The sequence below is a fragment of the Eucalyptus grandis genome, chromosome 1, assembly GCF_016545825.1.
Source record: "Eucalyptus grandis isolate ANBG69807.140 chromosome 1, ASM1654582v1, whole genome shotgun sequence".
Taxonomy (NCBI): Eukaryota; Viridiplantae; Streptophyta; class Magnoliopsida; order Myrtales; family Myrtaceae; genus Eucalyptus; species Eucalyptus grandis.
The window spans coordinates 24,486,025-24,498,046 of NC_052612.1; the positions used below are offsets into that span (position 1 = coordinate 24,486,025).

At 37.1% G+C, this 12,022-nt stretch overlaps 1 protein-coding gene across 1 annotated transcript; it reads left to right on the plus strand.

Moving 5' to 3' along the window:
• Nucleotides 1–6,894: 6,894 nt before the first annotated feature.
• Nucleotides 6,895–8,714, plus strand: LOC104436374 (histone H2A). Its single transcript, XM_010049127.3, has 2 exons — nt 6,895–7,222; nt 8,203–8,714. Exons 1-2 carry the CDS (start codon nt 7,013–7,015, stop codon nt 8,440–8,442), a joined length of 450 nt encoding a protein of 149 aa, XP_010047429.1. The 5' UTR covers nt 6,895–7,012; the 3' UTR covers nt 8,443–8,714.
• Nucleotides 8,715–12,022: the final 3,308 nt, after the last annotated feature.

A 12,022-nucleotide genomic window follows, 5' to 3' on the forward strand; every position in this document is an offset into this window, starting at 1 on the left:
AACATTGCATGTCATTTAGATTGGTATTGTCATTGAAGATATTTAGCCGAGTTACTTACAATCAGCACTTGTGATGGTGATGGTAATTCATTGGGTCTAACGATAGTGAGATATGCACTGGAAAGATGATTGTTGATGATTCAAATAGCTGTTACAAGATTGGACTTTGTAGCAAAAAAATCGAGAAAGCAATCACAAAAGTAGCAAACAATTTACTATTCTAACAATTGTAGTAGGCTTATATCAAGAAGCCTAAGACTGGTAGAGGAAACAACTACAGGTGTGGTGTCAATTCTCTTAAAGGTCTTCTCCAACGACTCTCAATGGCTAGATGATCATCCTTGAAGATGTCCAACAAATATATTGAAGACTTGAGTATATAAGGAGCAATGATGATGGAAAGAGGTTTAGCTAGATTGAATATTGTGATTATTATCACAAATAGAAATTGTATGTGATTTTCCTCTGTATTGCTCTTTGTATTGGTTTTAGCACTAAGATAGCTAATAGTCAAGTGCCATTGAGAGGAACAATACTAGCCAGTTATAACTTTCTTTGCTGATTATTAGTTGAATCCACTTGCTGTTAAGGCTATTAGTCCAAGAATGGATTTGGATATAAAATTGAACCACTATATATTGTTCTGTGATTATTTTAATTCACTCTTATCTACTTATCATCATCACACACGCTACTCCGTTCAAGATATTATTCTAATTGCTAATTGTTTAATATTCCGTAAAAGTTTTTATATCATCACTCAACCTATTGAACCTCCTTTTTCAGGTTGTCATGTTAGTCCAACAGTATGGTTCACCATGTGCCCTAAGTTCAAACATTAATTATGGGTTCGTGGATTCTCGTCCCAAAATGCCATCTCTTGTTAGTTTGAATTAAAAACAAAAGAAAAAAAAGGATAAACTTGAATGACATATTTTCTTTGATTCCATCGGATCTATTTAACAAATATTATCAAACTCAGATAATTTTCTTAAATACAACTTAAATTATTTAACTACGAATGAAATGAATGATATGATTTATTTAATTAAGCAATCTTTCATAAAATTATCTAGCTAGGAATGAAATAAATGATATACTCTATTTAATTTAGAAAATTTTGAAGATATGTATGTAGTTAAAGTTAGAGCCGAGAGAAAGTCTGTTCCTATCCTCACCACATGGCATTCACTTTGCCTCCATGATTGTCATGTGGCAAGAAACGAGGCACAGTTTCGCAGCGTGGCCCAAATTCAAAATGTAAATAGTGTATAAGGAGAAATGATTTCAGGTTTCAATTTAATTATTACGATGATTGAATGGAAATGTCTATTAAAAAGCATGACACTTAATACGGAAATCCACATACTATTCAACAAAAATATAATTGAATTTGTGAAGCTAATTGTATTTAAAACCTTCTTTTATAATTTGTATATTATACGTTTATTTAACTGAATAACAAGTTAAAGTTTTTTGTTCACATTTTGTATATCCAATTCGACAAATTTTTTTAATTGGCATTTTCTACTTAATGATTAACAACCCTAAGTAAAATACATGTGAAAATTATTGACATTGATAAGAAAAATAAACCCCTATGAAAATACATCTACTAACTTATGCCTGCACTAACTGTTCATTTACTAAATATGAAGAAATTGTATACATAGATATATATTTGAACTTTTTTGAGGTAAGGTCTTATTTTAAGATTGAAAGAATTCAAATTTCAAATTAAAGTACGCGCGAGATGAAATAAAATTATCAATTTATGCATTTGTCCATTGATAGGATACTTATAATAACTGATTTTGGATATTTTGGAAAGAAAAGGAAAAGATTGTGAGATCTCAAAAGTAGGAATCTCTATTCGCTTTATGTATGAGTATAGATCAGGAGACATGCTCTGATAAAATGTGTTTATCATAACAAACTTTATTCAAAAGTCGATAACATAACAAACTTTATTCATCGTACTAAAGATTTTTTTTTTTTTAAGATGTCATATCGATAATATTTATCTTACAAGACAACAACATATATGGCAAAAAATTCAAGAGGAAAAACAAAAATTACTTATAGTCGCAAACAAATTAGGATGCTAAAATTGGACTGCATGATAAATATCACGAGACATGATTTTGGTCAATGCAACAATTTTCTAAAATGTTTTGTTCTAGAGAGATATACTAAATTATGCTTGAGAGTCACTTGAAAAAAGAAGCGAGAGATTATTTGATGATGGAAGGATTTGGTGGTGGAAGAAAACAACAAAGGATACTATTGGATCCCCTACTTATTTGTTAAATTTTTATTATGATATTCTGCGGGGATGGTTTTTGAAAAAAAAACAAAAAATTTAGACAAAATGGATTTTCCGAAAACACTTTTATAATTTGCCAACTTAACAAAGAAAAAAGCAATTTAGAGATCTTGAGTCCTAATAGTATGAAATAATGAATTAATCTTATCTTATAACTAATAAAGAGATAGTAGCTAAATTTAACTTGTAAACAGGTAATAGCTAAATTTAACTTGTAAACAGGTAATGAGACTACAACACAAAAAGTTTCTTTTTTAAAAAAGGAGCCTGGTTTCCGCTATGTTTGGAAAATAACAAAAAATGGGGAAAATGAAATATGAGTGAAGAATGAAGAACAATTTGAAATTTTTCTGAGAATGAAAATGAGGCAACTGAAAAATTTAAGCAACGCCTTCTTCATACAACTGAAATTTAAGGACTCGTTTAATAAAACTGAAAAAGAAAAGGTGTTGAAAATTGTAGTTATAAATTCTAAATGCTAGATATAGAAACAAAAGTTCCTTTTACAGTAATTAAAAATTGAAAATTGAACATTTCCTTACCTTATATAATTTGCAAGATTTTAACTGTTATTGATTGACTTTTCTACTTAATGAAATAAGTAACCTCTTCATTACTTACCCCACATGTGATTTTTTCACTTAATTAATTTGTTTTAGTCAATGTTGTAATAGTTATAAAACAAGCTTAATGTCATTAAGTGTAAATTTTTTATTTTCAACACTTAATCGGGTTATCAAACTAGTCTATACTACTGGAAATTTAAGTTAAGTATTTTAAGAGCACATTTGGTAACCATTTTATTTTGGTGAACAATTTTTTTTATGAGAAATGATTTTTTGTTTTTGTTTCTGTTATCAAGAACAATTTATGAGCAAAAAAACGTGTTTGATAACTTATCAAAATTTCTATTCTCGGGAAAGAAATACATTGGTAAAATTCTTAGGTTTTCTTATTTCTTTTAATTTTTAAATTCTTTTATTATTTTTTTCTTATTTTTGGTGGTTGGCGATCGGCTTGGCAATGTTTGGCGAGCTCACAGGAGCCTTGCCAGGCCAGGGAGAGGCTTGGCGAGCTCATCGGAGGCTAGGCAAGGCTAAGCCTTGCGCGGCCACGATGGGCCATGGCGAGGCTTAGGCCGACGAGCCTTGCCGTGGCTTTGTGTCTCTGGGGGTAGGCGATGCTCCGGCAAGGTTTTCGACCCTCGTTTGGGCGGTCGTTGGTGCTGGCCATGGCCAAGGCCGACAACCGACCAAAAGGAAGAAAAAGAAGAAGAAAAGAGAAGAAAAAAAAGAAGAGAGAGAAATTGATTCTAGAAATTGTTCCCGAAAACAAGAAATTACTTTTTTCTACTTCTTGTTTTTGTTTCCAAATCTATTCCTGAGAACAAAAATTTTACTAAACACATTTCTATTCTTTTTTCGTTCCCTGGAACAAAAGAATAAAAATTTTGTTCAAAGGAACATAAATGGATTTTACTAAATAGGCCCTAAGTATCGACTGTCTTAACAACTGAAAAAAAATAAAAATAAAATGTGATTTGATAATAACTGAATATATAGTATTCAATATATATATATATATATGCCTAATTTGTATTAGTGAATATTACTGGTAGGTTTTAGGCTTTTAGTGATGTAATGGGTAATATTTTAATTCATACTAGAACACCTTTTTTATCGAATGAAATAAGTAAAGCCCCTTCTTTTTTTCTTTTGGGGGGATCGAAAAGTAAAGCCCTTCTTACTACCAAGCGAAATAAGTGATTTTTTTTTTTACTTAGTTGTCGTTTAAATGAAAACTAATTACGGCTATCAAACGTGCTTGATTTTATTAATTGCTGAACACATTGATTTTCAGTAGTCGGCACTTATCGGAGTTATCAAATATCTCGGTTCCCTCCAAATTTTCCTTCACATCCAAACATAGCGTTAATAGCGCGGGCACTTAAAACAAGAATCAAGGGGCCGGGCTTCTGCTTGTCCCTTTAAATTCAGGTAGGATTGATGGCCTAATCCCTTATGATGTCTCAAAAGTAGGCCCAAATTTCTAAGTCTTCTCTAATGTAGCATTTTGAAGTAAATCGGATTGGATGGTTGAAAACGCGATATAGTGGTCACCCATGAGTTGTGTTAATTATTTCACGTGCCTAGTCTTTTCATGTATTAATGAACATTTATCCTGTTTTATTTTTTTATATCTTCATGTATGCATATATTTTGGGACAGATCCAAAAGCTTACTCATATTTCAAACCATTACTACTTTCATACCTTTTCTTTAGAAAACAAAAACAGCTTTATATCAGACTGCAAAAATCAGTTACCATGGTCCTTCTATATATGAAATTGTCATTTTCTTTTGCAAAATATTGACGTTTAAATCCCAAATTACCCTTTTTACTCAAAATCCCTTACTCATTCAAAACTCTACTAGGACAACTTATTGTGATTTTAACCATGACAACCTTTGCCTAACTCATTGTCTGTCGTTGACGACCTTGGTGGAGGCCACGCCAAGTGGCACAACCTCAATTGAGTTCACCGATGTCCTTGAGGCCATGGTAAAGGCATGGACAACATCTATCTTGGGAGCTCAAATGGAGGTTATGAATCGAGACAAAGTTATGATCACCTTGTTTGAAATTCTTTATGGTGGCCCACGAACTCAAGTCGAGGTCGTAGGCCACTACCCAAGTCATGGACGAGCTCGATCAAGGTCATATATGGTGGCTTTCGGTCGAGGCCATGCACGATCTTTAATATGTTCTTATGGGAATCAAGGCCCCCGGGGGGGAAGGGAGAGGAATCAACAGTAGCCGGGTGACAGTCAATGGCGGAGGTAGCGGTGATGGTGGGCGGTGAATTACATGAAGGTTACGGTTTGAGATTTATTGAGTTGGAGATTTGTAAAGGGGTCATTTGGTTTTTTTAATGTGATTTTTTTTTTTAGAATAATGAAAATGTTTTTTTTTTTTTAAATAAAGATATGCAAGTCCAGTTTTTTAACATTTGTGTCAATTTTTATTCTCACCTACTAATATAAAATCTCTACTATATAGAAAACAAAATTAAAAGAGGACTTCAGCTCACATTTTTGTAGCATGAAATGCCATCAAAGCCCTAAAACGAATTTTTATGGTTTATTTATAAATTATGGAGAAAATTTGTACCTTTAAAGTTAATTAGATAATAAAAAGCGACTCCTCTCATATCTCTCACACTTAGGACAAAATTAGGGAAAATTTAGCAAATTTTGAAACGAGCCCTTATGGAAAAAATAAATGAATTTTTTAATCTTCGCTCATTTTCCTTAGATCCAGCCTCCACAGGAGAACCTATTTTAGGTGACTCATTCATGTGAAATTCCTCATCCATCCACGTCACATGTCAATCATTCGAGTTATTTGCTTCCATGTTGGCAATTTAATGAGAATATTGAATGGAAGCTAATGCAGGGTAGATTAGTCATGATTGTACCATTTTGAGATTTTTAGTGACAAAAAAATTATTTTAAAGTGAAAATAACACATGTGTACTAACATGGGATCTTTTTTTATTTTTTTATTTTATGGTATTAAATGAATTCACATTCTAAATAGATTAGATTTTACAAATCTCATTTATTTTTCGCATACAATGTACATGCTTTCTTATTAGTTAGTTATTATAAATTTATCACATAAACATATATTGCCTGTGTAAGCTTTTTGCTTTCAATAACTAAAAAAATTACAATACTCTTTTTATTATCTCTTATAGAGTAACTTCATGATTTATTAGGTGATAATATACATATAACATATTTAAAACGTCAAATTTTTGTATTCAGCTTTAGTCCTTTTTTTATATAAAAAAATCTACAAAGGACACAATTATTGTAACCAAATGTCAAATTTCCTAGGAGATCTATATTAGCAAGGGCAAATATCATTTTGCCTCACTTTTGCTCTTTTTAAAGCTACCCCTCCATTAAGTAGCAAGAAAAAGTCAACAAATAAGTTGGAGCTCACAATAAGTTTTCGCTATAATTTTCATCCACCGCTCACGAGATAACTTCGCATTCCCCCCTTTTTTTTTGAGTGATCCTTAATAATCTTATTTAGTTTACACATATTCATTTGATTTTGCACGCATGCATAGTGTATGCTAAGCACTAATACTTAAGTAGACTAAAGCCAAGTTAACTTATTTAATATTGTCGCTTATAAACGAGAACACAAATAAAAAATAAATAAATTCAAATAGTACCATACTTTTAGCATGTAATTTAGACACTGCGTAATTTGTTGCTCAAATGCACGGATCAAGATCCTCGAGTCTGATAACATCACAAACGTTAGATTATGTGAAAACCACTGTAACTTAATCGCCTAAAAGCAGACCAGCATTCATTGTATTTTACTTGATGCATTTCTCTCTCTACGCTATTGCTTGGTTTCTAAGCACACGGATCGCCACCTCATCACCTCATAGCCGTCGATAGGATCCCAATCCAACGGTCAATGTCCTCTCAATTCCAGCCCTCCCAAGGCCATTTTCCTCACCCTGCCCCATAAAAGCCTCTCAATTTCATCACCTCGATCGATCGACTCCTGGGAAAATAATTTCCATCTAATTTTCCCGAGAAAGAGTTGAGAGATTTTCCTCTTCGTCTTTTACTCCGGCGAGATTTGCGCGAGAAGAGAATGGAAACCGGAGGGAAGCTGAAGAAAGGTGCCGGAGGGAGGAAGGGTGGCGGTCCGAAGAAGAAGCCGGTCTCTCGGTCTGTCAAGGCCGGGCTGCAGTTCCCGGTCGGTCGGATCGGTCGGTACTTGAAGAAGGGCCGTTACTCCCAGCGCGTCGGCACCGGAGCTCCGGTCTACCTCGCCGCCGTTCTCGAGTACCTCGCTGCTGAGGTTCTCTCTCTCTCTCTCTCTCTCTCTCAATGGTCGGCCGTGACATTGTCGAGTTAGGGTTCTATTCTTGCTGTGTAATTGTCCCGAGCTCGATTGAGATTTCTCCTCGAATTCGTGATATAGCAGTTGGGGCTTTTTCTCTGCGCAATTTAGATACTAATCTTCTGAGGTAATGAAGGTTGTCTTGTTCAAATGCTTGCGAATGGAAGCTTATGGAAATGTCCTTGCATTGGTTCGCCATTTCTGTGCTATAGGTACTGTGGTCAAATGGTGATTTAGTTGGTAGTTGGTAGGTTTCTTTAGATGGAGGTTCTTGATCCCATTGCTCTGTTTCTCTGTAAGGGAGTTGACTTATATTCTGGTGGGTGGGTTGTGAGATTGGTCGTGTTCTCATTGTCTGTCTAGACTGTGTATTATATGTGGAGGCATTCAACTTTGGAAGTATCATAATGGATATCGTGAACTTATTTATGGAAAGGTTTGGGCAAAGGACGGTGGAGGCCTACTTTGACGGTTCGCCCTCGGTTACTTGTGCTTTTAGGTTTTTCAATTACACTTTGAGGCTGGCTTTGGTTTTGAAGAGCCTATTGGAAATTAAATTTCACCTGCTAAAGCCAAAGGTTTTTTTTTTTTTTTTTTTTTTGATTTGAACATTAAATTTTCTTTGATCCCAATGTGCATCTTATGGACTTCGTTTGTTCGGTGAAAACTTTATGACTGAGGAAAATTTTTTCTTTAGAGATTTTCAAAGAAAATGTTTGGTTTTCGATTGTTTAGTGGTGTATTTGAAAGTGAGATGCAAAAAGTTTTTTCTTGATATTTTCCTTGACTGGAGTTTTTTTATTTTTGGTTAATTGTTCACTTTTAGCGAACCGAACACATGTAAATTTGGAAAGTCATTCCATGAAAATCTTTTCCCATAGAAATGAACGCAGCCTTTTTGTGTTCTAATTAGACATGGGCATGTTAAAATGTTGTAGGTCCTGGAGTTGGCTGGTAATGCTGCAAGAGACAACAAGAAGAACAGGATCATCCCGAGACATGTTCTCTTAGCTGTGAGGAATGACGAGGAGCTTGGGAAATTGCTCGCTGGAGTGACCATCGCCCATGGAGGGGTGCTTCCCAACATCAACCCGGTCCTCCTGCCAAAGAAGACTGAGAAGGCGACCAAGGAACCAAAATCTCCTTCCAAGGCCACCAAGTCACCCAAGAAGGCTTAAGGGATTAGTCTATTTTGGTTTGGTCTGGTGCCTAAGGTGACTGTTTGTATTGCCCTCTTTTTACGCCTCTGCAGGCTGTATGTAATTTAGCTCGATGTACTTACAAGCCCTTTTAGGTGAAGTTGATGGTGTTAGGATTTTCAGGCCATTGGGCTACTTGGTTTTATGTTTCCGTAGAACATCTTTTGTTTCTCCGAATTGAATGACATCCTGAAAGCTTTTAGAAAGTTATTGATTTGCCCTCCGTTGGGAGCTGGGATTATTTGTCATTACTAGAGTGGTCTCTCTTTCCAGTAGTTATTTTTTGGCATTGCGATCATGAACAAGTTGTTCCGGAGTCGAACTGTAAAGTATGTACCAAGGTAGTTGGTCTAGTAGTGAATGAGTCACTTATTTTTATGAGATTATGAGTTTGATTTACATTGCAAATGAATTTCTAATAGTTCATTTGGCTTCGCCCCACAATAAACTGAATTTGATAATGTTGAGAAATACTGATTTTGACGATTTGAGAGGATTTGTGGGTGCAAACGCTGGAAGCTAGTCTCCCCAATATGCTTCTTTGGACGATGTACCTGCACCCTCGAAGAAAATCCACAAGCAATCTCGAGCCGAAATGTCGTTCAATGCCAATGGTGTCAAGAAAGCCATTTACACGTTACATGGTAGTGAATTAATAGGTGAATTGTCAAGTGGGGATGAACTACTTGAGATGACACTAGTGTCGATATGGGGAATGGATGTTCAGGGTCGAAAAGAGCAACTATAATGCTACATGTCGAAAGCTCGTTCAAGTACGACGAGCTGAGCAATTAGTTGGAGTCTGCATATAGTCTTGCATATTTTTGTCTTGCCGTCAAATAAATCCTTTGGTTTTGCCGAGATTGCTGCTTCGGTCACATGTGCAGGCAGTTTTGCAATCTCAGTTCAAAGCTCGTTCGGCAACAAACACCAGCAACTGCAAGTTGCAGTTCAAAGAGAGGACAGCATTGATGCATATGCTGTTGATGGATAACTTGCAGTCATTGGTTGGACTAATGATGTATGGACTAACACTATGAATTATGCTTCTCGTGTTGTCAGTGGTTATGGGTTAATGAGGAATGAGAATTATGTCATTGAACTCTTATGTATAAGAAGTTGATATTTTTGCACGGTTCTTGAAATGGGCCGTCGAAATAATGAGAGATATCAACGAGTTCGACATTTTCGATAAAATTTTTGGCATCACCGGAACAACTCCTTTCCTTGGAGTGTGCTCCTACAGGTAAACCCATTTGCCATGGCATTTTCTCTGATGTGCGGTGCGGGTACCAATGCATTAAGTTGTTTGTTAAGACGGTCTTAACTAATTTTTGGTCTTGTGGGCAACCTACATAAGTCAGTTCACTACATTAGATCCAGCCCACTAAGTTGTTAAGGAGTTGGCCAAGTTGTTAACGAGTTGGAGTTTTTATACATGACATATGGAAAGCAAGCTGAAAAAATTTCCCTCTTGATGTAAGGAGGTGGAATTTAAACGGACAACATATTGAAGAAGGCATGTGAAGAGATGAGTGCTGACGCTATACTTCATTACTCATGGTGGATGTGGCGATCTCCCGCAATTGGCTTTACAAGATTGGAGAGTTGCTCAAGTCTTTAGGGACCTCTTACATTTTTCAGCTATGAGACAAATGCTTTGAGCATTGGCATTCCAGAGCCATTCCGTTTTATATATAACATCGGTTGAATTGATTAATGAAGCCGGTGATCCATACTTCAATGCAGCAGTACTGGATGAGAAGGAAAAATTCCTCAAATATTATAAGGACACTTCGCTCGTTTATTTTTTTGGTGTTCATTGTTTTGGGACCGAGGCTCAAGTTGGAGTCTCTCCTTGTTCCATATTACAAAAATTAGGAATCGATGAGGAAGTCTTAGTCGAGAAGATAGTAGCAATGGTAATAAATTGGTTTTGAATGTGTGCTCCGTATGCCAATTGGTTTGATAAGACAAGTTTCACCCTATGGACGGAGATGACACTCTCATCGAGCAATGTTCAAAAATCTCTATGGTATGTGCTATGTAAGGAGAACACCCCACGTCCTTTTGGTAGGTCTTTGTCTTCATCCATCAACAAGGTCAAGATGTAGTGTGGCACAAACTATTCCAAATATGCCGATAGAGTTAGCAAATACAACATCGATGTTCTAAAATGGTGCAAGTGGAGAGCCGTTAGTTTTGCAATTCCAATTAGGTTAATAAAGGTATCACTAAAGTCCACGTTTAGTGCTAGCTAATTAATAGCATGATATTTTACTTTGCGAAAAATTGATTGTTATAAAACATGTGAAACAATGCTAAATTACCCAAATAGAGCTAAGTGATTTATTGCGCTTAGCACATCCGGCATTGGTATTAAAATATGGTTGGACGGTCGGTGTAGGTCAATATTTTAATAGTAATTTGTGATGGATGCGCCTATTAGAATACACACTATAAATAGATTATGCTCCCAGTCTCCTCATCATTCAAAACACTTATCATGTATCCACTGAGGCTGTCTAAGGGAGGGGGAAGGAGAGGAAGACCGAGCCACGGTTTCATATAGTTTCATCTGTATCGATCGATTTAAAGGCGGTGACTTACTAAATCAAATATGTGATTTCAATTCTAACGTAAGTATTCTATAGTATATACACGGGTTCTGAATCGTTGAATTTCTTATACTTTATTCATGATGGATTTATGAGATGGGCCTGAGTTGGCCCGTCCGCCCAAGTTGGGCCCAAAAAGCCCGGCCCACGGGAATAGGGCCCGTGGATGGGGAGAGAGAGAGAGACGCACCCTTTGGCACAATCAACGTACGCTTCTCTCCCGCGCGTTTTCTCTCCCGAAGAACAGTAGGCATATATGGCTTCCAATTTCTTCCCTTCAAGGCTTCATCGACCGGATTCTCTTCCTCCATTGACGACGGTGTTTAATCTGTGGCTAACAAGGTACGCTCGACTCCGTGGTGTGCTTTACGATCGGTGATACGTGTTATTCCCGGGCTTCGTCTTCCGCATCGATTTAGGGGTTCGATTAAGTGTCGAATCCGGTCTTTAGGGGATCAATAATTCCCAACATTGGTATCAGAGCCCTAGTTCACGTTTTCCCGATCAATTTGATATGTTTTGATTAATTTTTGCAAAAGGAACTTCGGCCGTACGGATCGGGCGAGCAATCCCGACACCCGAGACTTCTTAGGCCTTTTTCATGAGTATTCGAATGTCAAAAACAAATTCTGAAAGCACTGGGAGAAAGGCGACGTGGAGACGAGTCTGGAGATGTCTCGAGCGCAGCCGGGCGACGCCGCACGCGCCCACACGCGCGGCCGGAAGGCGCTGCGCGTGGGCGCGACGCGCCCGGAAGCGCTCGATCGCCAGGCGCGTGCGTCACACGCGCCGGTCGGCGAATCGGCGCGTGCGTGCCGCCGGCCGGCGAACCGGCACGCGCCGGTCCACAGACCGACGCGTGCGTGCGTCGCCGCATGACGTCACCCAACGGTCAAGAACCGCTGGGATGACGTCATCGATGACTTCAGCGATGACGTCGG